At 44.6% G+C, this 27475-nt stretch overlaps 1 protein-coding gene and 1 non-coding gene across 2 annotated transcripts in view; both read left to right on the forward strand.

Annotated features, from left to right (window-relative positions):
• The first annotated feature begins 4280 nt into the window (after positions 1-4280).
• Positions 4281-4352, forward strand: trnah-gug (transfer RNA histidin (anticodon GUG)). Its single transcript has one exon. It is a non-coding gene; the product is annotated as a tRNA-His (tRNA).
• An 807-nt stretch (positions 4353-5159) lies between these two features.
• LOC109870227 (protein MEMO1) overlaps positions 5160-27475 on the forward strand; it is a 34904-nt gene continuing 12588 nt past the window's right edge. Inside the window, exons 1-6 of the mRNA XM_031805248.1 lie at positions 5160-5639; positions 12502-12583; positions 13247-13315; positions 13720-13832; positions 18152-18263; positions 24599-24741. Coding sequence (XP_031661108.1) covers positions 5528-5639; positions 12502-12583; positions 13247-13315; positions 13720-13832; positions 18152-18263; positions 24599-24741 — 631 coding nt within the window. The 5' untranslated portion in view covers positions 5160-5527. The remainder of the gene's footprint in view (positions 5640-12501; positions 12584-13246; positions 13316-13719; positions 13833-18151; positions 18264-24598; positions 24742-27475) is intronic.

Below are 27475 nucleotides of genomic sequence, written 5' to 3' on the forward strand. Positions count from 1 at the left end.
TAACACCATGTCCCCATAATAACACCATGTCCCCATAAGGCTATGTTTCTATAATAACACCATGTCCCCATAAGGCTATGTTTCTATAATAACACCATGTCCCCATAATAACACCATGTCCCCATAAGGCTATGTTTCTATAATAACACCATGTCCCCATAATAACACCATGTCCCTATAAGACTATGTTTCTATAATAACACCATGTCCCCATAATAACACCATGTCCCCATAATAACACCATGTCCCTATAAGACTATGTTTCTATAATAACACCATGTCCCCATAAGGCTATGTTTCTATAATAACACCATGTCCCCATAAGGCTGTGTTTCGATAATAACACAATGTCCCCATAATAACACCATGTCCCAATAAGGCTGTGTTTCAATAATAACACCATGTCCCCATAAGGCTATGTTTCTATAATAACACCATGTCCCCATAAGGCTATGTTTCTATAATAACACCATGTCCCCATAAGGCTATGTTTCTATAATAACACCATGTCCCCATAAGGCTATGTTTCTATAATAACACCATGTCCCCATAAGGCTATGTTTCTATAATAACACCATGTCCCCATAAGGCTGTGTTTCAATAATAACACCATGTCCCCATAAGGCTATGTTTCTATAATAACACCATGTCCCCATAAGGCTGTGTTTCAATAATAACACCATGTCCCCATAAGGCTATGTTTCTATAATAACACCATGTCCCCATAAGGCTATGTTTCTATAATAACACCATGTCCCCATAAGGCTATGTTTCTATAATAACACCATGTCCCCATAATAACACCATGTCCCCATAAGGCTATGTTTCTATAATAACACCATGTCCCCATAAGGCTGTGTTTCTATAATAACACCATGTCCCCATAATAACACCATGTCCCCATAAGGCTATGTTTCTATAATAACACCATGTCCCCATAAGGCTGTGTTTCTATAATAACACCATGTCCCCATAAGGCTATGTTTCTATAATAACACCATGTCCCCATAAGGCTATGTTTCTATAATAACACCATGTCCCCATAAGGCTGTGTTTCTATAATAACACCATGTCCCCGTAATAACACCATGTCCCCATAATAACACCATGTCCCTATAAGACTATGTCCCCATAATAACACCATGTCCCCATAAGGCTATGTTTCTATAATAACACCATGTCCCCATAAGGCTATGTTTCTATAATAACACCATGTCCCCTTAAGGCTATGTCCCCATAATAACACCATGTCCCCATAATAACACCATGTCCCCATAAGGCTATGTTTCTATAATAACACCATGTCCCCATAAGGCTATGTTTCTATAATAACACCATGTCCCCATAATAACACCATGTCCCCATAAGGCTATGTTTCTATAATAACTCCATGTCCCCATAAGGCTATGTTTCTATAATAACACCATGTCCCCATAATAACACCATGTCCCCATAAGGCTATGTTTCTATAATAACACCATGTCCCCATAAGGCTATGTTTCTATAATAACACCATGTCCCCATAATAACACCATGTCCCCATAAGGCTATGTTTCTATAATAACACCATGTCCCCATAATAACACCATGTCCCTATAAGACTATGTTTCTATAATAACACCATGTCCCCATAATAACACCATGTCCCCATAATAACACCATGTCCCTATAAGACTATGTTTCTATAATAACACCATGTCCCCATAAGGCTATGTTTCTATAATAACACCATGTCCCCATAAGGCTGTGTTTCGATAATAACACAATGTCCCCATAATAACACCATGTCCCAATAAGGCTGTGTTTCAATAATAACACCATGTCCCCATAAGGCTATGTTTCTATAATAACACCATGTCCCCATAAGGCTATGTTTCTATAATAACACCATGTCCCCATAAGGCTATGTTTCTATAATAACACCATGTCCCCATAAGGCTATGTTTCTATAATAACACCATGTCCCCATAAGGCTGTGTTTCAATAATAACACCATGTCCCCATAAGGCTATGTTTCTATAATAACACCATGTCCCCATAAGGCTGTGTTTCAATAATAACACCATGTCCCCATAAGGCTATGTTTCTATAATAACACCATGTCCCCATAAGGCTATGTTTCTATAATAACACCATGTCCCCATAAGGCTATTTTTCTACTGGAATTTCACTTTACTTCCTGTATTGAGGGCCTTAGATCAGAGCCTAGTGTTTAGAGTGTAGGGGCAGCAGGTAGTCTAGTGGTTAGAGTGTAGGGGCAGCAGGTAGTCTAGTGGTTAGAGTGTAGGGGCGGCAGGTAGTCTAGTGGTTAGAGTGTAGGAGCGGCAGGTAGTCTAGTGGTTAGAGTGTAGAGGCGGCAGATAGTCTAGTGATTTGAGTGTAGGGGAGGCAGGTAGCCTAGTGGTTAGAGTGTAGGGGCGGCAGGTAGTCTAGTGGTTAGAGTGTAGGGGACGGCAGGTAGTCTAGTGGTTAGAGTGTAGGTGGAGGTAGAGGCAGTGCAGGACTGTCCTGTGTTAATGGTGGAGGTAGAGGCAGTGCAGGACTGTCCTGTGTTCATGGTGGAGGTAGAGGCAGTGCAGGACTGTCCTGTGTTCATGGTGGAGGTAGAGGCAGTGCAGGACTGTCCTGTGTTCATGGTGGAGGTAGAGGCAGTGCAGGACTGTCCTGTGTCCAAGGTGGAGGTAGAGGCAGTGCAGGACTGTCCTGTGTTTATGGTAGAGGCAGTGCAGGACGGTCCTGTGTCCATGGTGGAGGTAGAGGCAGTGCAGGACTGTCCTGTGTTCATGGTGAAGGTAGAGGCAGTGCAGGACTGTCCTGTGTTCATGGTGGAGGTAGAGGCAGTGCAGGACTGTCCTGTGTTCATGGTGGAGGTAGAGGCAGTGCAGGACTGTCCTGTGTTCATGGTGGAGGTAGAGGCAGTGCAGGACTGTCCTGTGTCCAAGGTGGAGGTAGAGGCAGTGCAGGACTGTCCTGTGTTCATGGTAGAGGCAGTGCAGGACTGTCCTGTGTTCTTTGGGGTTCAGTCTCTCCCAACACGGGCATATCTGGACCAGACTGTGGTGCTCTCTGTGCCAAAGAAAGGTGGGCTACAATATCAATCACATCTATTTTATAAAGCCCTTTTTATATCAAAGTACTTTACAGAAACCCAGTTTAAAACCCCAAAGAGCGAGCAATGCAGAGGCAGAAACCCAGCTTAAAACCCCAAAGAGCAATGCAGAGGCAGAAACCCAGTTTAAAACCCCAAAGAGCAAGCAATGCAGAGGCAGAAGCACAGTGGCTGGGAAAAACTCCCTAGAAAGGCAGGAACCTAAGAAGAAACCTAGAGAGGAACCAGGCTCCAATACATTTCCTTTCCCAGTCTCACATGAGCCTGTGTTGTGTTGTGAAGCTGGGCACTGAAATAAAGAATAGTTATTCCCACATTGATGAAATCCCTAATTGTTTTATTGGTTTTATTTGATGACTGATTTGTATTAATCCTAGCTTTTCTTCTTTTCCAGGACTCATAATCCCATTGTGTTTCTAGCTGCACATCTCCTCCAAAACAAGTCTCAATATGAGGACTGCATCTAACACCTCTGACGAAACTACACTGGTGGACGTATAATATATACCACTATATAGTGTAGGTGTACCAGCTGGTGTGTACTGATTCCCTGTTATTTTATATGATACATTTTGTTGAACAAAAGAAAAATTATTCTGTAATTGACTACATGTTATGGAGTGTTTCTTCAGCCATATAAACACAGTCAACTTGACATGCCTTATATCAAAAGGCTGATATTTTGAGCGACATTCTGTATTCTTAAAACACGTATCACAATCATTATAATGGAAACTTCAATAAAGCAACTATCAGCTAAATCATTGTTAGTGAGACAATACACTCGCATCATGTGCTATGTGATGCCTACGATACACCAAATACATGGTTTTATTTCCATTGTACAGTATTCATATTGTTTTTTAAGTACGTAGTTGACAGTTGTGTGAATACCTGTCGGGTTCATGTTGTTAGTGTTGCTAACTATGGAAACTTTACATAAACTGCCGCCGCAACCATAGTAACAGACATTACCAGTCCTAAATACACTCTGTGGATTATTCCATGTGGCCTGGTTTCGTTTATTAGTCCAGAAGAAGTCCCCGTAGGGTCTGCATTGGGCAAAATCAGCCCTGTACCACGTGTTAAAATCAGCATGAGCAATGTCTTGATCTTTCGATGAACACTATTCGGGGAATATCTCCCAAGTGAGTTTAAGCCCTGGTAGCTCGCCGTGATCGTATAGTGGTTAGTACTCTGCGTTGTGGCCGCAGCAACCCCGGTTCGAATCCGGGTCACGGCATTGCGATACACAATGTCACGGCAAAAGGGATACTTTTTTAGAAAATGTGTTCTGAACGTAATAACTATGCTTTGTAATCATATCTATTCCAGTTTTTCATGGGAGAAATCAGGAAATATAGAATATATGTGTGAACTGAGTCAAACCGAGCATTACCCATAGACATCTATGGCATATCACCCACTCTTTCTACACGCCTACAAAACATTTTAACCAATCGTTTCTCTATATTCTCCTCGAGCAGCCAATCCACGCAGGTTTTACGTCATTTTAAGAAAATGTTTGCGACCATCGGGAATCAAGGAATCGATTCATACACGCTTTTCGGAACTAAGAAACTCGGACATTTCCGAAAGCCTATCTGGTTGTAGCTCAACAAATCAGCAGGTCGAAAATTCCCGAGTTACTTAGTTCCGACTGGCGTGTTCAACGCAGCAGATTTGACTTGCTCTGACTCTATGCAGAGATTGAACATTTAATTTACATTTTAAAACAATGAAATACTCTGCCAACAAAAAAGCTGTTATAATTATAAATGTGTGTACGCCTCTTAAGGTCCTTGTTTAATGTGATATTGTACCCAATAGCCCAAATGTAATTGGCATATTCTTTATATATACTTGTGTTTCCCATGTACTTTTTGCATTGATTTGTTAATAAAAAAATAGTTTGCTCGATTAATTTACTCGACTGCTCGATTTATACCCTCAATTTAAAATGTAATTGCGTGAGGATTATCTCAGCAACCGGGTGACGCAGCATGACAACGTATAACTGCATTTAGTCGACGGTCTGCTTGGTGCGGTGATGCATCTTCTGCCCACTGGGATTAATATCTCCTATGAACTGGATCTCTGCTAAATCAGACATCTTAGTTTTAGTCTATTATGATGTACTGTTGCTACCATCGAGCCCGATTTATGACAAACCAATAGTGCTATTTTGGCAAACAACAGACAAACTGCATTGAGGGTTTTGTTCATCCGTAACTAAAACCCTCGTTTTAAGATCTTATTTTGAAGTAATGTTAGCCTGCTATCAAACGCACACTTTTCTCAACATGTCAACTTCGCCATCTGGATAACTATTTTTGTATTCTTTCTTTGTCTAGCCAACTTTTTGTTTTTATTGGTGGTTTCTATTTAGGTAGTTGTTTTTCTCCGAGTTTTTAATTTATGTTTATTTCTACCGGACATCTTACCAAGATAGGCAGTTCGGGAGCTAAGATGTCGAACCGAACCGTTTGCAGAGAAGCAAGTCACGCCGGCAGTTGGTACACCGCCTCAGGTATAGAACTGGACCGGGGGACGGGTCAGAGACCAGGGTACACCGCCTCAGGTATAGAACTGGACCGGGGAATGGGTCAGAGACCAGGGTACACAGCCTCAGGTATAGAACTGGACCGGGGGACGGGTCAGAGACCAGGGTACACCGCCTCAGGTATAGAACTGGACCGGGGAATGGGTCAGAGACCAGGGTACACAGCCTCAGGTATAGAACTGGACCGGGGAACGGGTCAGAGACCAGGGTACACAGCCTCAGGTATAGAACTGGACCGGGGTATGGGTCAGAGACCAGGGTACACAGCCTCAGGTATAGAACTGGGACGGGTCAGAGACCAGGGTACACAGCCTCAGGTATAGAACTGGACCGGGGGACGGGTCAGAGACCAGGGTACACCGCCTCAGGTATAGAACTGGACCGGGGAATGGGTCAGAGACCAGGGTACACAGCCTCAGGTATAGAACTGGACCGGGGAACGGGTCAGAGACCAGGGTACACAGCCTCAGGTATAGAACTGGACCGGGGTATGGGTCAGAGACCAGGGTACACAGCCTCAGGTATAGAACTGGGACGGGTCAGAGACCAGGGTACACAGCCTCAGGTATAGAACTGGACCGGGGGACGGGTCAGAGACCAGGGTACACAGCCTCAGGTATAGAACTGGACCGGGGGACGGGTCAGAGACCAGGGTACACCGCCTCAGGTATAGAACTGGACCGGGGAATGGGTCAGAGACCAGGGTACACAGCCTCAGGTATAGAACTGGACCGGGGAACGGGTCAGAGACCAGGGTACACAGCCTCCGGTATAGAACTGGACCGGGGGACGGGTCAGAGACCAGGGTACACCGCCTCAGGTATAGAACTGGACCGCGGGACGGGTCAGAGACCAGGGTACACCGCCTCAGGTATAGAACTGGACCGGGGAACGGGACAGAGACCAGGGTACACCGCCTCAGGTATAGAACTGGACCAGAGACCAGGGTACACAGCCTCAGGTATAGAACTGGACCGGGGAACTGGCCAGAGACCAGGGTACACCGCCTCAGGTATAGAACTGGACCGGGGAAAGGGTCAGAGACCAGGGTACACCGCCTCAGGTATAGAACTGGACCGGGAAACGGGTCAGAGACCAGGGTACACCGCCTCAGGTATAGAACCGGACCGGGGGACGGGTCAGAGACCAGGGTACACAGCCTCAGGTATAGAACTGGACCGGGGAACGGGACAGAGACCAGGGTACACCGCCTCAGATATAGAACTGGACTGGGGAACAGGTCAGAGACCAGGGTTAACCAGTTTTAACGTTAGCTAATAGGGTCAAGATAACTAGCTGCATATGGGCCTCTGTAATGTTTGGGTTGTTGTCCGGGTAAGTAGCTAAACTGGTTACCAAACCTTGCTAACTAGCCAGCTACAGAACTATCTGTCAATGGGACTGTTGTCCAGGGGGAGTAACTAGTTAGTTAGTTAGTTAGCTGTCTATTTGAGTAGGAGAGAGGTGAGGAAAAACAACAGGCTGTTCTCTATCAGCTGGTCCAGAGCAACAGTCTGCTACTTAGCTTGCATCAGCTGTCACTTCTTTATCAAACAGCGGAATAGGCAGATTTGTAATTTACAAACTAGGTTAGAATATAGCTAACACATAACATTTATTTGATCCACTCATGTCTTGTTTACTCAGAACTTTTATCCATGGGCGTTCAGTGGAAATGGTTTGGCGAAATAAATGGTGTGCTCTATGACCTGGTCATTGGAATAAATGGTGTGCTCTAGGACCTGGTCATTGGAATAAATGGTGTGCTCTAGGACCTGGTCATTGGAATAAATGGTGTGCTCTAGGACCTGGTCATTGGAATAAATGGTGTGCTCTAGGACCTGGTCATTGGAATAAATGGCTAGGTAGTTACAGGTACCCTTGTCAACAGCATTAGCTAGCTAATTATGTCAAAACACTGACAACCATCTCAGTGAACAGTCAGTTAACCATTATAGCAAAGCTTTCCCCATCCATCTATCATTATAGCCTACTCCACCAACGTACTTCTGCAGCGAGTTGATCTGGCTAGCTAACTGGCCCTCCCTGGTTGTTTGGTCCACATATAAATCCCTCTCGCCTGGAACAAAAGGACCACCTCCCTGTGTAGGTCTAGGCAGCAAATTGAGTGCTCATATTGGGCCCAGCTAGCTAGTTTATCTCTCATCTCACACACTACTATTCATTTAGTTTATTTCACAAGCTTGCTACTATGTTCCTTATTAGCCAACTATAGCGACTAGTCTAGGGTTGTGGCTAGAAGGGATACGGCTTTTGTCAAATGATCATCAAAAGTAGATTTTTTGTGGGGGGTGGCATTTAAAATAACCCTAATCCAAGGGGTTTAGTGTATGTCACGTTACATACATTTTTCTCTCACATTGCAATATACATGTGAAGGAACCTGTGAGTTAGGATATTACTGTGTTCAAAATATCTTACCGTGAGGATGTAGCGACTTCTTTTAGCTCAAGCATTTTGTGAAAGTGTGATATGTGGTGCAGTTATGTGTGTCTGATGGCAGTGTATTCCAGACATGGGAAGCTGTCACAGAGAAAACAGATTTACTAAAGGTGCTTTTCCTTAAGGGAACTATACAGTCACCTCTCATGGCAGACCTTGTGGATCTGTTGCCATATGTTTGGGTTTTCTGTAATTAGTGCCCTATTCTATGGTCCCTGGTAATTCATGCCCTATTCTATGGTCCCTGGTAATTAGTGCCCTATTCTATGGTCCCTGGTCAAATTAGTGCCCTATTCTATGGTCCCTGGTAATTAATGCCCTATTCTATGGTCCCTGGTAATTAGTGCCCTATTCTATGGTCCCTGGTAATTCATGCCCTATTCTATGGTCCCTGGTAATTCATGCCCTATTCTATGGTCCCTGGTCAAATTAGTGCCCTATTCTATGGTCCCTGGTCAAATTAGTGCCCTATTCTATGGTCCCTGGTCAAATTAGTGCCCTATTCTATGGTCCCTAGTCAAATTAGTGCCCTATTCTATGGTCCCTGGTAATTAATGCCCTATTCTATGGTCCCTGGTCAAATTAGTGCCCTATTCTATGGTCCCTAGTAATTAGTGCCCTATTCTATGGTCCCTGGTAATTAATGCCCTATTCTATGGTCCCTGGTAATTAGTGCCCTATTCTATGGTCCCTGGTCAAATTAGTGCCCTATTCTATGGTCCCTGGTCAAATTAGTGCCCTATTCTATGGTCCCTGGTCAAATGAGTGCCCTATTCTATGGTCCCTGGTCAAATGAGTGCCCTATTCTATGGTCCCTGGTCAAATTAGTGCCCTATTCTATGGTCCCTGGTCAAATTAGTGCCCTATTTGACCAGGGACCATAGAATAGGGCACTATGGTCCCTGGTCAAATTAGTGACCTAGTCTATGGTCCCTGGTCAAATTAGTGCCCTATTCTATGGTCCCTGGTCAAATTAGTGCCATATTCTATGTTCCCTGGTCAAATTAGTGCCCTAATCTATGGTCCCTGGTCAAATTAGTGCCCTATTCTATGGTCCCTGGTCAAATGAGTGCCCTATTCTATGGTCCCTGGTCAAATTAGTGCCCTATTCTATGGTCCCTAGTAATTAGTACCCTATCCTATGGTCCCTGGTCAAATTAGTGCCCTATTCTATGGTCCCTAGTCAAATTAGTGCCATATTCTATGGTCCCTGGTCAAATTAGTGCCCTATGGTCCCTGGTCAAATTAGTCCTGGTCAAATTAGTGCCCTATGGTCCCTGGTCAAATTAGTGCCCTATTCTATGGTCCCTGGTCAAATTAGTGCCCTATTCTATGGTCCTATGGTCCCTGGTCAAATTAGTGCCCTATTCTATGGTCCCTGGTCAAATTAGTGCCCTATTCTATGGTCCCTGGTTAAATTAGTGCCCTATTCTATGGTCCCTGGTCAAATTAGTGCCCTATTCTATGGTCCCTAGTCAAATTAGTGCCCTATTCTATGGTCCCTAGTAATTAGTGCCCTATTCTATGGTCCCTGGTCAAATTAGTGCCCAATAAAGGTAATAAGGTGCCACTTGGGATGTAAACACATTAACCAGACCTGTATCTCCTTGTTATCTCTCTGCTCCAGCCCAGTCAGTCACACATAACAACGAAGTAGCTTCTATTAGCCTTGTCCCAGATCTTTCTGTGCTGTCAAACTCCTTACCATGCAGACAATGTTTAGCATCACAAGGACTTGCATTATTTCACATACAGACTCCAACCAAATGTGTTTAGTTGTATTAGTTGTTTGTACAGGACACACATGGTCTACACCATCCAGCCAAATGCCAGATTCATTCTGGAAACGATAAGAAATACTAAAAGATAAGAACACGAACATCAAGTAAATGTCTCAGTAGAATAGAATAAACCTTTCAGTGTATAAAACAGGAATGCACCATTTATAGTCCGGTATTTACACATGTTTTGGGTAAGGGGGATTGTGGGACAAGTGTTTAAATTGTGCAGTGGTAGGTTTTGGGGAAGGGGGATTGTGGGACAAGTGTTTAAATTGTGCAGTGGTAGGTTTTGGGGAAGGGGGATAGGGGGACAAGTGTTTAAATTGTGCAGTGGTAGGTTTGGGGGAAGGGGGATTGTGGGACAAGTGTTTAAATTGTGCAGTGGTAGGTTTTGGGGAAGGGGGATTGTGGGACAAGTGTTTAAATTGTGCAGTGGTAGGTTTTGGGGAGGGGGATAGGGGGACAAGTGTTTAAATTGTGCAGTGGTAGGTTTGGGGGAAGGGGGATTGTGGGACAAGTGTTTAAATTGTGCAGTTGTATGTTTTGGGTAAGGGGGATTGTGGGACAAGTGTTTAAATTGTGCTGTGGTAGGTTTTTGGGGAAGGGGGATTGTGGGACAAGTGTTTAAATTGTGCAGTGGTAGGTTTTGGGGAAGGGGGATTGTGGGACAAGTGTTTAAATTGTTTAGTGGTAGGTTTTGGGGAAGGGGGATGTGTGCTAAGGTGAGGTGCTCCGATGCTGTCTGCTGGACGGTAAGGCAGTGAACAGCTGGTGTGTTCGGTCCTTGGTGATGCTGCAGGCCTTCCTCAGCCACCGTTTTAGAGGAGATGTCCTGGATGGGTGGGCGGACTGTCCTCTTACACATCTACTGGGCCGTCTTCACCACCCGCTGGAGGGCCTTGCGGTCGTGGACCGAGCAATTCCTGCACCAGTCTGTGATGCAACTGGTCACGATGCTCTCAACGGTGAAGCAGTAGTACTTAGAGAGGCCCCGGGGTAGCATGCCGAACCTCAGCCATGTCAAGTCCTCTGTGACGTGGATGCCAAGAAACTTAAAAACCGCTGACTCTCTCTATTGCAGTTAATAATGTCGACCTGAGTCTGTTCCCCTGTGTATAAGAGGCATTGGGTTCAGCAGAAGAGTCGTTTATGTTCCCCTGTGTATAAGAGGCATTGGGTTCAGCAGAAGAGTCGTTTCTGTTCCCCTGTGTATAAGAGGCATTGGGTTCAGCAGAAGAGTTGTTTATGTTCCCCTGTGTATAAGAGGCGTTGGGTTCAGCAGAAGAGTCGTTTATGTTCCCCTGTGTATAAGAGGCATTGGGTTCAGCAGAAGAGTCGTTTATGTTCCCCTGTGTGTAAGAGGCATTGGGTTCAGCAGAAGAGTCGTTTATGTTCCCCTGTGTATAAGAGGCATTGGGTTCAGCAGAAGAGTTGTTTCTGTTCCCCTGTGTATAAGAGGCATTGGGTTCAGCAGAAGAGTCGTTTATGTTCCCCTGTGTATAAGAGGCATTGGGTTCAGCAGAAGAGTCGTTTATGTTCCCCTGTGTATAAGAGGCATTGGGTTCAGCAGAAGAGTCATTTATGTTCCCCTGTGTATAAGAGGCATTGGGTTCAGCAGAAGAGTTGTTTCTGTTCCCCTGTGTATAAGAGGCATTGGGTTCAGCAGAAGAGTAGTTTATGTTCCCCTGTGTATAAGAGGCATTGGGTTCAGCAGAAGAGTCGTTTCTGTTCCCCTGTGTATAAGAGGCATTGGGTTCAGCAGAAGAGTCGTTTCTGTTTCCCTGTGTATAAGAGGCATTGGGTTCAGCAGAAGAGTCGTTTCTGTTCCCCTGTGTATAAGAGGCATTGGGTTCAGCAGAAGAGTCGTTTATGTTCCCCTGTGTATAAGAGGCATTGGGTTCAGCAGAAGAGTCGTTTATGTTCCCCTGTGTATAAGAGGCATTGGGTTCAGCAGAAGAGTTGTTTATGTTCCCCTGTGTATAAGAGGCATTGGGTTCAGCAGAAGAGTCGTTTATGTTCCCCTGTGTATAAGAGGCATTGGGTTCAGCAGAAGAGTCGTTTCTGTTCCCCTGTGTATAAGAGGCATTGGGTTCAGCAGAAGAGTCGTTTATGTTCCCCTGTGTATAAGAGGGATTGGGTTCAGCAGAAGAGTCGTTTATGTTCCCCTGTGTATAAGAGGCATTGGGTTCAGCAGAAGAGTCGTTTATGTTCCCCTGTGTATAAGAGGCATTGGGTTCAGCAGAAGAGTCGTTTCTGTTCCCCTGTGTATAAGAGGCATTGGGTTCAGCAGAAGAGTTGTTTATGTTCCCCTGTGTATAAGAGGCATTGGGTTCAGCAGAAGAGTCGTTTATGTTCCCCTGTGTATAAGAGGCATTGGGTTCAGCAGAAGAGTTGTTTATGTTCCCCTGTGTATAAGAGGCATTGGGTTCAGCAGAAGAGTCGTTTATGTTCCCCTGTGTATAAGAGGCATTGGGTTCAGCAGAAGAGTTGTTTATGTTCCCCTGTGTATAAGAGGCATTGGGTTCAGCAGAAGAGTCGTTTCTGTTTGGTATGGATTAATGAAGTGTTCTTCTCCCTCTCTGCAGGCTCCCAGCTGAATACACAACTAGAAGGTTGGCTGTCTCAAGCACAATCCACTGTCAGCCCTGCTAGAGCCATCATAGCACCGTAAGCTCCAGTGCTAGTTGTTCTGATAAGTCGAGGAAAAGGCCTCATCTTGTCACCAAGTCATTCTGAATATCATTTGATCACAGCATATGAATGACTGAAATGTGAATGTAGTGATTGGGGCAGTGGGGGTCATGTCTTCTATTGGTTGTAATGGTGTCTTGTTATGTGTTTTCATTCAGGCAGGTTGTAATGTGTTTTCAGGCAGGTTGTAATGTGTTGTCAGCCAGGCAGGTTGTAATGTGTTTTCAGGCAGGTTGTAATGTGTTTTCAGGCAGGTTGTAGTGTGTTTTCAGGCAGGTTGTAGTGTGTTTTCAGGCAGGTTGTAATGTGTTTTCAGGCAGGTTGTAGTGTGTTTTCAGGCAGGTTGTAGTGTGTTTTCAGGCAGGTTGTAGTGTGTTTTCAGGCAGGTTGTAGTGTGTTGTCAGCCAGGCAGGTTGTAGTGTGTTGTCAGCCAGGCAGGTTGTAATGTGTTTTCAGGCAGGTTGTAGTGTGTTGTCAGCCAGGCAGGTTGTAATGTGTTTTCAGGCAGGTTGTAGTGTGTTGTCAGCCAGGCAGGTTGTAGTGTGTTTTCAGCCATGCAGGTTGTAATGTGTTTTTAGGCAGGCAGGTTGTAATGTGTTTTCAGCCAGGTTGTAATGGTGTCTTGTAATGTGTTTTCAGCCATGCAGGATATTCCTACTGTGGTGCTTGTGCTGCACACGCCTACAAACAAATAGACCCTTCTGTTACGTAAGTCATTGATCATGTCTATTACTAATGTTCAGTCACTTTTCTAAATTAAACACATTTTTTCAGTAACAAAATAAATTTTCATCGACAATTTAAGTATCATCAAATCGAAATGAGAGGTTTTTAAATAGCTTGTTCTACATTGTCCCTCCTTATCAAATCCTTTCAAATTCACCATGAAGGAACTATCAGCCTGTAGTTACCTCAGACAGACAGTAGGGAGCAGTATAGCCTCTGTCACAGCCTCACCTTGGAACAACATGAGCGAAGCCTGGTCGGCCGACGCTGCTAGTGGCCTGTTGACTGGTCCATGATGACTGGTCCATGATGACTGGTCCACTGAGCTGCTGAGCTGAGTCCTACTGAGGACAGTGAGGTGACTGAGTCCTCTCTTTCCCCTGTAGTCGCAGGGTGTTCATCCTGGGTCCGTCTCACCATGTTCCTCTGTCCCGCTGTGCCCTGTCCTCTGCTGAGGTTTATAAAACACCTCTCTACGACCTCAGGATTGACCAGGAGGGTAGGTACACACACACACTGTGCCCTGTCCTCTGCTGAGGTTTATAAATCACCTCAGGATTGACCAGGAGGGTAGGTACACACACACAGACTGTGCCCTGTCCTCTGCTGAGGTTTATAAATCACCTCAGGATTGACCAGGTGGGTAGGTACACACACACACACTGCCCTGTCCTCTGCTGAGGTTTATAAATCACCTCAGGATTGACCAGGAGGGTAGGTACACACACTGCCCTGTCCTCTGCTGAGGTTTATAAATCACCTCAGGATTGACCAGGAGGGTAGGTACACACACACACTGCCCTGTCCTCTGCTAAGGTTTATAAATCACCTCAGGATTGACCAGGAGGGTAGGTACACACACACTGTGCCCTGTCCTCTGCTAAGGTTTATAAATCACCTCAGGATTGACCAGGAGGGTAGGTACACACACACACTGCCCTGTCCTCTGCTAAGGTTTATAAATCACCTCAGGATTGACCAGGAGGGTAGGTACACACACACACTGTGCCCTGTCCTCTGCTAAGGTTTATAAATCACCTCAGGATTGACCAGGAGGGTAGGTACACACACTGTGCCCTGTCCTCTGCTGAGGTTTATAAATCACCTCAGGATTGACCAGGAGGCTATGGATCATTTCTAGTTGTCCCTGCCTCCCTCTAGTTGTCCCCGCCTCCCTCTAGTTGTCCCCGCCTCCCTCTAGTTGTCCCCGCCTCCCTCTAGTTGTCCCCGCCTCCCTCTAGTTGTCCCCGCCTCCCTCTAGTTGTCCCCGCCTCCCTCTAGGTGTCCCCGCCTCCCTGCTATAATAGCGGACCTCACATCCATTTTCTCCATTCAGCACCACTCTTCAGTGAGCCCAAACTCTGCCGGTGGTTTGGTCCAAAATATGTTGTACCTCGTTCCCTCCTTCAGGGAACAGTAGTTATATTCATAACTAAGGGTGTAACAGTTCACCAAACCCATGTTTCAGAATGTATTGGGGTTTCAGGGTTACAGAGGAGAAATTAAATTCAGATACTTACTGTAGTCCATTTTTGTTTATTTGGCAAAGACAAACCACCCTATTCCAGGCCCTAAGTCCAGTTTCTGTGACATTGTTTACAATATTCCTGGCGTTGTTCAAGGAGCCTTGAAGGTGATTTATAAACCTCAGCAGAGGACAGGGCACAGTGTGTGTGTGTACCTACCCTCCTGGTCAATCCTGAGGTGATTTATAAACCTCAGCAGAGGACAGGGCACAGTGTGTGTGTGTACCTACCCTCCTGGTCAATCCTGAGGTGATTTATAAACCTCAGCAGAGGACAGGGCACAGTGTGTGTGTGTACCTACCCTCCTGGTCAATCCTGAGGTGATTTATAAACCTCAGCAGAGGACAGGGCAGTGTGTGTGTGTACCTACCCACCTGGTCAATCCTGAGGTGATTTATAAGCGGTCTAAGAAGTTGAACCCATTCTGAAATTAACCTGGGGCTTTCCCACCCAAACAAATACGCATAAATACATTTTTCAGTATTAGAGACTCTTTCCAAATGGACCTGATGATGACCAGTTCCGTGTTGACGTGGTCAGATCCGAGTGAGGGAAGCAGCAGAAAAGTCCATTTGAATGTAACTTTATTAACCAGAGCTGATGCAGGCGGAGGAGGGGCCTTGAGAGGGGGGGAGGGGCCTTGAGAGGCGGAGCAGGCGGAGGAGGAGCCTTGAAATGGAGAGCAGGAGGAGGAGGTGCCTTGAGAGGGGGATCAGGGGCCTTGAGAGGGAGAGCAGGGGCCCTGAGAGGGATGGCAGATGAGGGGCCTTGAGGTGGAGAGCAGTAGGAGGAGGGGCCTTGAGAGGGAGAGCAGGAGGAGGAGGGGCCTTGAGAGGGGGAGCAGACGGAGGAGGAGCCTTGAAATGGGGAGGAGGAGCCTTGAAATGGGGAGGAGGGGCCTTGAGAAGGGGAGGAGGGGCCTTGAGAGGGAGAGCAGGAGGAGGAGTGGCCTTGAGGTGTGTACCGTTACAACCCTCTTCATAGCTGGTCTGGGCCAAGGCCTCTTCATAGCTGGTCTGGGCCAAGGCCTCTTCATAGCTGGTCTGGGCCAAGACCTCTTCATAGCTGGTCTGGGCCAAGGCCTCTTCATAGCTGGTCTGGGCCAAGACCTCTTCATAGCTGGTCTGGGCCAAGACCTCTTCATAGCTGGTCTGGGCCAAGGCCTCTTCATAACTGGTCTTGGCCAAGGCCTCTTCATAACTGGTCTGGGCCAAGGCCTCTTCATAACTGGTCTGGGCCAAGGCCTCTTCATAACTGGTCTGGGCCAAGGCCTCTTCATAGCTGGTCTGGGCCAAGACCTCTTCATAGCTGGTCTGGGCCAAGGCCTCTTCATAACTGGTCTTGGCCAAGGCCTCTTCATAACTGGTCTGGGCCAAGGCCTCTTCATAACTGGTCTGGGCCAAGGCCTCTTCATAACTGGTCTGGGCCAAGGCCTCTTCATAACTGGTCTGGGCCAAGGCCTCTTCATAACTGGTCTGGGCCAAGACCTCTTCATAGCTGGTCTGGGCCAGTTTGCCATTGGCCATCGAAGGTGAGCATTTGCCCACTGATGTCGGTCACGACGCCAAAGTGCAGTCAGGCCAAGACCCTGGTGAGGACGACGAGCACACAAATAAGCTTCCCTGAGATGGTTTCTGACAGTTTGTGCAGAAAATCTTAGTTTGTGCAAACCCAGTTTCATCAGTTGTCCTTGTGGCTGGTCTCAGACGATGCCTCAGTATCATCAGTTGTCCTTGTGGCTGGTCTCAGATGATGCCTCAGGTGAAGAAGTCGAATGTGGAGGTCCTGGGCTGGCGAGGTTACACGTGGTCTGCGGATATGAGGCCGGCTGGACATCCCGCCAAATTCTTTAAAATGACGTTGGTTGGCGGCTTATGGAAGAGAAATTAACAAAATGATCTTGCAACAACGACATTCCTGCAGTCAGCATGCCAATTGCGCTCTCCCTCAACTTGAGACATCTGTGGCATTGTGTTGTGACAAAACTGCATATTTTAGTAGCCTTTTATTGTCCCCAGCACAAGGTGCACTTGTGTAATGATCATGCTGTTTAATCGGCTTCTTGATATGCCACACCTGTCAGGTGGATGGATTATCTTGGCAGAGGAGAAATTCTCACAAACAGGGATTTAAACTAATTTGTGCATCAAATTTGAGAGAAATCAGCTTTTTGTGCGTATGGAACATTTCTGGGATCTTGTATTTCAGCTCATGAAACATGGGACCAACACTTTACATGTTGCATTCATTTTTGTTTAGTATAGAATGTTAATTCAAATGATGTTAACTGATGTGGCTCATGCAATGTATTTTTTTTTGTAATGTCAGTTGAGCAACACCAACAAATCACAGCACATATTGATGGGTACACTTCCTGCTTTGCTCCTATTGGTACACTCACCAAGGGCCTCCAGTCCAACCATTACGCTACCATTGACTTGAATGGGGATGCCCCTTCTATCCTCTTTATATGGCTGCACATGCAGTCCGGAGTGAAGGAGAGGAGTGCCTAATGATTATTTATCAAGTTATTACTGAGACCATGGTCATTTGGCTGGCCAATTACAGTCATCCTAAATTCCATGACCGCCACAGCCCTAATCCAGTGTTTATTGTGCCTTTTTTTAAAGCTTGACACAAACAAAAACCTGAGTTGTCCTCAGGGGACCAATCATCTGACTGATACTGGAAAAGAGACATTCTCACTGACGCTGCCAAACACATATCAGTGCGTCTGAACTAATGACTCGCAGTCAAATTCTAATACGAGCCTCTGTTCACCAGTAATAATGTGGATGTTGAATCCTCACCTCCCTCTAGTCTATGTTGACCTCCTGTATATTGAATCCTCACCTCCCTCTAGTCTATGTTGATCTCCTGTATATTGAATCCTCACCTCCCTCTAGTCTATGTTGACCTCCTGTATATTGAATCCTCACCTCCCTCTAGTCTATGTTGACCTCCTGTATATTGAATCCTCACCTCCCTCTAGTCTATGCTGACCTCCTGTATATTGAATCCTCACCTCCCTCTAGTCTATGCTGACCTCCTGTATATTGAATCCTCACCTCCCTCTAGTCTATGCTGACCTCCTGTATATTGAATCCTCACCTCCCTCTAGTCTATGCTGACCTCCTGTATATTGAATCCTCACCTCCCTCTAGTCTATGCTGACCTCCTGTATATTGAATCCTCACCTCCCTCTAGTCTATGCTGACCTCCTGTATATTGAATCCTCACCTCCCTCTAGTCTATGTCGATGTCTGTATATTGAATCCTCACCTCCCTCTAGTCTATGCTGACCTCTGGAAGACTGGGATGTTTGAGAGGATGAGTCTTCAGACAGACGAGGATGAGCACAGCATTGAAATGCACCTGCCTTACACTGCTAAAGCCATGGAGAGGTAAGACAGAGTACAGTCTGTCAGGACATGTTGTCTGCTTCATTCATCACAAGCCATCCATCAGTGGAGAGTACAGTGATTAAGAGACCAGGTTACCAGGTTAAGGTGATTAAGAGACCAGGTTGTGGGAGCCAGCAGGGCCTCATGACTAATGGAGGAGAGTTGTGGGTCTAATGACTGGTTTGCCTTGACATTTTGTGTAGTTCTGTCATCCCCAAGCCCCATTTATGTTTTGCTTCATTACCATGGTTTATGATTGGTTGTTTTACTAATGATTGGTTGTTTACTAATGATTGGTTGTTTACTGTGTCAAACCCCACTAAGACTAGCTGTCGCTAATGGAGAGTCATTGTAAATCAAGAATCTAATCTAATTAAAGCCTGCATGCTCAATTAATGAACCCACTCAATAAGCGCGCACACCTTTTAATCAGGTTGGGTTAATACCCACACCTTTTAATCAGGTTGGGTTAATACCCACACCTTCCTTTTAATCAGGTTGGACGAATACCCACACCTTTTAATCAGGTTGGATTAATAGCCACACCTTTTAATCAGGTTGGGTTAATACCCACACCTTTTAATCAGGTTGGATTAATAGCCACACCTTTTAATCAGGTTGGATTAATAGCCACACCTTTTAATCAGGTTGGATTAATACCCACACCTTTTAATCAGGTTGGATTAATACCCACACCTTTTAATCAGGTTGTGTTAATACCCACACCTTTTAATCAGGTTGGGTTAATACCCACACCTTCCTTTTAATCAGGTTGGGTTAATACCCACACCTTCCTTTTAATCAGGTTGGGTTAATACCCACACCTTCCTTTTAATCAGGTTGGGTTAATACCCACACCTTCCTTTTAATCAGGTTGGGTTAATACCCACACCTTTTAATCAGGTTGGGTTAATACCCACACCTTCCTTTTAATCAGGTTGGGTTAATACCCACACCTTCCTTTTAATCAGGTTGGGTTAATACCCACACCTTCCTTTTAATCAGGTTGGGTTAATACCCACACCTTCCTTTTAATCAGGTTGGGTTAATACCCACACCTTCCTTTTAATCAGGTTGGGTTAATACCCACACCTTTTAATCAGGTTGGGTTAATACCCACACATTTTAATCAGGTTGGGTTAATACCCACACCTTTTAATCAGGTTGGATTAATACCCACACCTTTTAATCAGGTTGTGTTAATACCCACACCTTTTAATCAGGTTGGGTTAATACCCACACCTTTTAATCAGGTTGGGTTAATACCCACACCTTCCTTTTAATCAGGTTGGATTAATACCCACACCTTCCTTTTAATCAGGTTGGGTTAATACCCACACCTTCCTTTTAATCAGGTTGGGTTAATACCCACACCTTCCTTTTAATCAGGTTGGGTTAATACCCACACCTTCCTTTTAATCAGGTTGGGTTAATACCCACACCTTCCTTTTAATCCGGTTGGGTTAATACCCACACCTTCCTTTTAATCCGGTTGGGTTAATACCCACACCTTCCTTTTAATCAGGTCGGGTTAATACCCACATCTTTTAATCAGGTTGGGGCAATACCCACACCTTTTAATCAGGTTGGGTTAATACCCACACCTTTTAATCATGTTGGGTTAATACCCACACCTTTTAATCAGGTTGGGTTAATACCCACACCTTTTAATCAGGTTGGGTTAATACCCACACCTTTCTTTTAATCAGGTTGGGTTAATACCCACACCTTCCTTTTAATCAGGTTGGGTTAATACCCACACCTTCCTTTTAATCAGGTTGGGTTAATACCCACACCTTCCTTTTAATCAGGTTGGGTTAATACCCACACCTTCCTTTTAATCAGGTTGGGTTAATACCCACACCTTCCTTTTAATCAGGTTGGGTTAATACCCACACCTTCCTTTTAATCAGGTTGGGTTAATACCCACACCTTCCTTTTAATCAGGTTGGGTTAATACCCACACCTTCCTTTTAATCAGGTTGGGTTAATACCCACACCTTCCTTTTAATCAGGTTGGGTTAATACCCACACCTTCCTTTTAATCAGGTTGGGTTAATACCCACACCTTCCTTTTAATCAGGTTGGGTTAATACCCACACCTTCCTTTTAATCCGGTTGGGTTAATACCCACACCTTCCTTTTAATCCGGTTGGGTTAATACCCACACCTTCCTTTTAATCAGGTCGGGTTAATACCCACATCTTTCAATCAGGTTGGGGCAATACCCACACCTTTTAATCAGGTTGGGGCAATACCCACACCTTTTAATCAGGTTGGGTTAATACCCACACCTTTTAATCAGGTTGGGTTAATACCCACACCTTTTAATCAGGTTGGGTTAATACCCACACCTTCCTTTTAATCAGGTTGGGTTAATACCCACACCTTCCTTTTAATCAGGTTGGGTTAATACCCACACCTTCCTTTTAATCAGGTTGGGTTAATACCCACACCTTCCTTTTAATCAGGTTGGATTAATACCCACACCTTCCTTTTAATCAGGTTGGATTAATACCCACATCTTCCTTTTAATCAGGTTGGGTTAATACCCACACCTTCCTTTTAATCAGGTTGGGTTAATACCCACACCTTCCTTTTAATCAGGTTGGGTTAATACCCACACCTACCTTTTAATCAGGTTGGGTTAATACCCACACCTACCTTTTAATCAGGTTGGGTTAATACCCACACCTTCCTTTTAATCAGGTTGGGTTAATACCCACACCTTCCTTTTAATCAGGTTGGGTTAATACCCACACCTTCCTTTTAATCAGGTTGGGTTAATACCCACACCTTCCTTTTAATCAGGTTGGGTTAATACCCACACCTTCCTTTTAATCAGGTTGGGTTAATACCCACACCTTCCTTTTAATCAGGTTGGGTTAATACCCACACCTTCCTTTTAATCAGGTTGGGTTAATACCCACACCTTCCTTTTAATCAGGTTGGGTTAATACCCACACCTTCCTTTTAATCAGGTTGGGTTAATACCCACACCTTCCTTTTAATCAGGTTTGGTTAATACCCACACCTTCCTTTTAATCAGGTTGGGTTAATACCCACACCTTTTAATCAGGTTGGGTTAATACCCACACCTTTTAATCAGGTTGGATTAATACCCACACCTTTTAATCAGGTTGTGTTAATACCCACACCTTTTAATCAGGCTGGGTTAATACCCACACCTTCCTTTTAATCCGGTTGGGTTAATACCCACACCTTCCTTTTAATCCGGTTGGGTTAATACCCACACCTTCCTTTTAATCCGGTTGGGTTAATACCCACACCTTCCTTTTAATCAGGTCGGGTTAATACCCACATCTTTTAATCAGGTTGGGGCAATACCCACACCTTTTAATCAGGTTGGGTTAATACCCACACCTTTTAATCATGTTGGGTTAATACCCACACCTTTTAATCAGGTTGGGTTAATACCCACACCTTTCTTTTAATCAGGTTGGGTTAATACCCACACCTTTCTTTTAATCAGGTTGGGTTAATACCCACACCTTCCTTTTAATCAGGTTGGGTTAATACCCACACCTTCCTTTTAATCAGGTTGGGTTAATACCCACACCTTCCTTTTAATCAGGTTGGGTTAATACCCACACCTTCCTTTTAATCAGGTTGGGTTAATACCCACACCTTCCTTTTAATCAGGTTGGGTTAATACCCACACCTTCCTTTTAATCAGGTTGGGTTAATACCCACACCTTCCTTTTAATCAGGTTGGGTTAATACCCACACCTTCCTTTTAATCAGGTTGGGTTAATACCCACACCTTCCTTTTAATCAGGTTGGGTTAATACCCACACCTTCCTTTTAATCCGGTTGGGTTAATACCCACACCTTCCTTTTAATCCGGTTGGGTTAATACCCACACCTTCCTTTTAATCAGGTCGGGTTAATACCCACATCTTTTAATCAGGTTGGGGCAATACCCACACCTTTTAATCAGGTTGGGGCAATACCCACACCTTTTAATCAGGTTGGGTTAATACCCACACCTTTAATCAGGTTGGGTTAATACCCACACCTTTTAATCAGGTTGGGTTAATACCCACACCTTCCTTTTAATCAGGTTGGGTTAATACCCACACCTTCCTTTTAATCAGGTTGGGTTAATACCCACACCTTCCTTTTAATCAGGTTGGGTTAATACCCACACCTTCCTTTTAATCAGGTTGGGTTAATACCCACACCTTCCTTTTAATCAGGTTGGATTAATACCCACACCTTCCTTTTAATCAGGTTGGATTAATACCCACACCTTCCTTTTAATCAGGTTGGGTTAATACCCACACCTTCCTTTTAATCAGGTTGGGTTAATACCCACACCTTCCTTTTAATCAGGTTGGGTTAATACCCACACCTTCCTTTTAATCAGGTTTGGTTAATACCCACACCTTCCTTTTAATCAGGTTGGGTTAATACCCACACCTTTTAATCAGGTTGGGTTAATACCCACACCTTTTAATCAGGTTGGATTAATACCCACACCTTTTAATCAGGTTGTGTTAATACCCACACCTTTTAATCAGGCTGGGTTAATACCCACACCTTCCTTTTAATCAGGTTGGATTAATACCCACACCTTCCTTTTAATCAGGTTGGGTTAATACCCACACCTTCCTTTGAATCAGGTTGGGTTAATACCCACACCTTCCTTTGAATCAGGTTGGGTAAATACCCACACCTTCCTTTTAATCAGGTTGGGTTAATACCCACACCTTCCTTTTAATCAGGTTGGGTTAATACCCACACCTTCCTTTTAATCAGGTTGGGTTAATACCCACACCTTCCTTTTAATCAGGTTGGGTTAATACCCACACCTTCCTTTTAATCAGGTTGGGTTAATACCCACACCTTTTAATCAGGTTGGGTTAATACCCACACCTTTTAATCAGGTTGTGTTAATACCCACACCTTCCTTTTAATCAGGTTGGGTTAATACCCACACCTTTTAATCCGGTTGGGTTAATACCCACACCTTTTAATCAGGTTGGGTTAATACCCACACCTTCCTTTTAATCAGGTTGGATTAATACCCACACCTTCCTTTTAATCAGGTTGGGTTAATACCCACACCTTCCTTTTAATCAGGTTGGGTTAATACCCACACCTTCCTTTTAATCAGGTTGGGTTAATACCCACACCTTCCTTTTAATCAGGTTGGGTTAATACCCACACCTTCCTTTTAATCCGGTTGGGTTAATACCCACACCTTCCTTTTAATCCGGTTGGGTTAATACCCACACCTTCCTTTTAACCCGGTTGGGTTAATACCCACACCTTCCTTTTAATCAGGTCGGGTTAATACCCACACCTTCCTTTTAATCAGGTCGGGTTAATACCCACATCTTTTAATCAGGTTGGGGCAATACCCACACCTTTTAATCAGGTTGGGTTAATACCCACACCTTTTAATCAGGTTGGGTTAATACCCACACCTTTTAATCAGGTTGGGTTAATACCCACACCTTTTAATCATCTTGGGGTAATACCCACACCTTCCTTTTAATCAGGTTGGGTTAATACCCACACCTTTTAATCAGGTTGGGTTAATACCCACACCTTCCTTTTAATCAGGTTGGGTTAATACCCACACCTTCCTTTTAATCAGGTTGGGTTAATACCCACACCTTTTAATCAGGTTGGGGTAATACCCACACCTTCCTTTTAATCAGTTTGGGTTAATACCCACACCTTTTAATCAGGTTGGGTTAATACCCACACCTTCCTTTTAATCAGGTTGGGTTAATACCCACACCTTCCTTTTAATCAGGTTGGGTTAATACCCACACCTTTTAATCAGGTTGGATTAATACCCACACCTTCCTTTTAATCAGGTTGGGTTAATACCCACACCTTCCTTTTAATCAGGTTGGGTTAATACCCACACCTTCCTTTTAATCAGGTTGGGTTAATACCCACACCTTTTAATCAGGTTGGGTTAATACCCACACCTTCCTTTTAATCAGGTTGGGTTAATACCCACACCTTCCTTTTAATCAGGTTGGGTTAATACCCACACCTTCCTTTTAATCAGGTTGGGTTAATACCCATACCTTCCTTTTAATCAGGTTGGGTTAATACCCACACCTTCCTTTTAATCAGGTTGGGTTAATACCCACACCTTCCTTTTAATCAGGTTGGGTTAATACCCACACCTTCCTTTTAATCAGGTTGGGTTAATACCCACACCTTCCTTTTAATCAGCTTGGGTTAATACGTGTCTCTGTAACAGCTTCTACCATCTCAGTCAGGTAACTGTCCCCAGTGCACCACACCCATACAGACTTGTAATGTGTTGTCTCCATTTCCTACTGCAGTCATAAAGATGAGCTCAGCATTGTCCCGGTGCTGGTTGGATCTCTCAGTGAGTCTAAAGAACAGGATTATGGGAAACTGCTCAGCAGGTATCTGGCTGATCCCTCCAACTTGTTCATCATCTCCTCGGACTTCTGCCACTGGGGTACGTACTGAACAGGACTGGTAGAGATCAATATATTATACCCTGTTCACACTACTGAGTTGAGCTAGTCTGGTTATACATCCATTCGCTGTAGTTGCTGGAAAGAATAGCCAGGTCGGTGAAAAGGGTTCTATAAGGAAACAGAGTTCTGTCTCCTTGGGGTTCTATAAGGAAACAGTGGTTATTTCTCCTTGGGGTTCTATAAGGAAACAGTGGTTCTGTCTCCTTGGGGTTCTATAAGGAAACAGTGGTTCTGTCTCCTTGGGGTTGTATAAGGAAACAGTGGTTCTGTCTCCTTGGGGTTCTATAAGGAAACAGTGGTTCTGTCTCCTTGGGGTTCTATAAGGAAACAGTGGTTCTGTCTCCTTGGGGTTCTATAAGGAAACAGTGGTTCTGTCTTGTGGAAAAACCTTTCCTTCATCCTTAACTGTCACTCACCCCAAAAAAGATCAAATTATGTTTTTGAATACTTGTATTTAGCCTCGGTATAGGCTATAAATAATTGTTATTTGTATGACTTAAAATGTGATAGTGCATCGTAAACATCACAACCAGCCGAGTTGCTCAATTTAGGGCAAACTCATTTTGTGTTGTAATTTGGGTTAATAATCCCCATGAGTTCCTTCCTGTCAAGGCAGCAGCTACTCTTCCTGGGGTTTATTATGGATCCCCATTAGTTCCTGTCAAGGCAGCAGCTACTCTTCCTGGTTTTTTTTATGGATCCCTATTAGTTCCTGTCAAGGCAGCAGCTACTCTTCCTGGGGTTTATTATGGATCCCCATTAGTTCCTGTCAAGGCAGCAGCTACTCTTCCTGGGGTTTATTATGGATCCCCATTAGTTCCTGTCAAGGCAGCAGCTACTCTTCCTGGGGTTTATTATGGATCCCCATTAGTTCCTGCCGAGGTAGCAGCTACTCTTCCTGGGGTTTATTATGGATCCTCATTAGTTCCTGCCAAGGCAGCAGCTACTCTTCCTGGGGTTTATTATGGATCCCCATTAGTTCCTGCCGAGGTAGCAGCTACTCTTCCTGGGGTTTATTATGGATCCTCATTAGTTCCTGCCAAGGCAGCAGCTACTCTTCCTGGGGTTTATTATGGATCCTCATTAGTTCCTGTCAAGGCAGCAGCTACTCTTCCTGGGGTTTATTATGGATCCTCATTAGTTCCTGTCAAGGCAGCAGCTACTCTTCCTGGGGTTTATTATGGATCCTCATTAGTTCCTGTCAAGGCAGCAGCTACTCTTCCTGGGGTTTATTATGGATCCTCATTAGTTCCTGCCAAGGCAGCAGCTACTCTTCCTGGGGTTTATTATGGATCCTCATTAGTTCCTGTCAAGGCAGCAGCTACTCTTCCTGGGGTTTATTATGGATCCTCATTAGTTCCTGCCAAGGCAGCAGCTACTCTTCCTGGGGTTTATTATGGATCCTCATTAGTTCCTGCCAAGGCAGCAGCTACTCTTCCTGGGGTTTATTAAGGATCCCCATTAGTTCCTGCCAAGGCAGCAGCTACTCTTCCTGGGGTTTATTATGGATCCTCATTAGTTCCTGCCAAGGCAGCAGCTACTCTTCCTGGGGTTTATTATGGATCCTCATTAGTTCCTGCCAAGGCAGCAGCTACTCTTCCTGGGGTTTATTATGGATCCCCATTAGTTCCCAAAATAATCTGAAACCAAATCAACCAGCCAAAGCATCCAACGGGTTTGTCGAGTCACAATACTTTTGGTCCCTTAAAAATGTGGTTGTCACGTTCTGACCATCGTTCGTATGTGTTTTCCTTGTTTCAGTGTTGGTCAGGACGTGAGCTGGGTGGGCATTCTATGTTGTGTGTCTGGTTTGTCTATTTCTATGTTTGGCCTGATATGGTTCTCAATCAGAGGCAGGTGTTAGTCATTGTCTCTGATTGGGAACCATATTTAGGTAGCCTGTTTTGTGTTGGGTTTTGTGGGTGATTGTTCCTGTCTCTGTGTTTGCACCAGATAGGACTGTTTAGGTTTTCACTTTTCTGGTTTTATTTAGTCTGTTCATGTATAGTCGTCTTTATTAAAAACATGAATAACCACCACGCTGCATTTTGGTCTGCCTCTCACCAGAAGAAAACCCTTACAGTGGTGGGGGGGGGGTATACAGTGCCTTGCGAAAGTATTCGGCCCCCTTGAACTTTGCGACCTTTTGCCACATTTCAGGCTTCAAACATAAAGATATAAAACTGATTTGTGAAGAATCAACAACAAGTGGGACACAATCATGAAGTGGAACGACATTTATTGGATATTTCAAACTTTTTTAACAAATCAAAAACGGAAAAATTGGGCGTGCAAAATTATTCAGCCCCCTTAAGTTAATACTTTGTAGCGCCACCTTTTGCTGCGATTACAGCTGTAAGTCGCTTGGGGTATGTCTCTATCAGTTTTGCACATCGAGAGACTGAAATTGTTTCCCATTCCTCCTTGCAAAACAGCTCGAGCTCAGTGAGGTTGGATGGAGAGCATTTGTGAACAGCAGTTTTCAGTTCTTTCCACAGATTCTCGATTGGATTCAGGTCTGGACTTTGAGTTGGCCATTCTAACACCTGGATATGTTTATTTTTGAATCATTCCATTGTAGATTTTGCTTTATGTTTTGGATCATTGTCTTGTTGGAAGACAAATCTCCATCCCAGTCTCAGGTCTTTTGCAGACTCCATCATCATCCAAGATGGCGTAGCAGTAGGTCGTCCTGTCCTGTCGTGTCCCTGT

Source organism: Oncorhynchus kisutch, linkage group LG25, assembly GCF_002021735.2.
Source record: "Oncorhynchus kisutch isolate 150728-3 linkage group LG25, Okis_V2, whole genome shotgun sequence".
Lineage (NCBI taxonomy): Eukaryota > Metazoa > Chordata > Actinopteri > Salmoniformes > Salmonidae > Oncorhynchus > Oncorhynchus kisutch.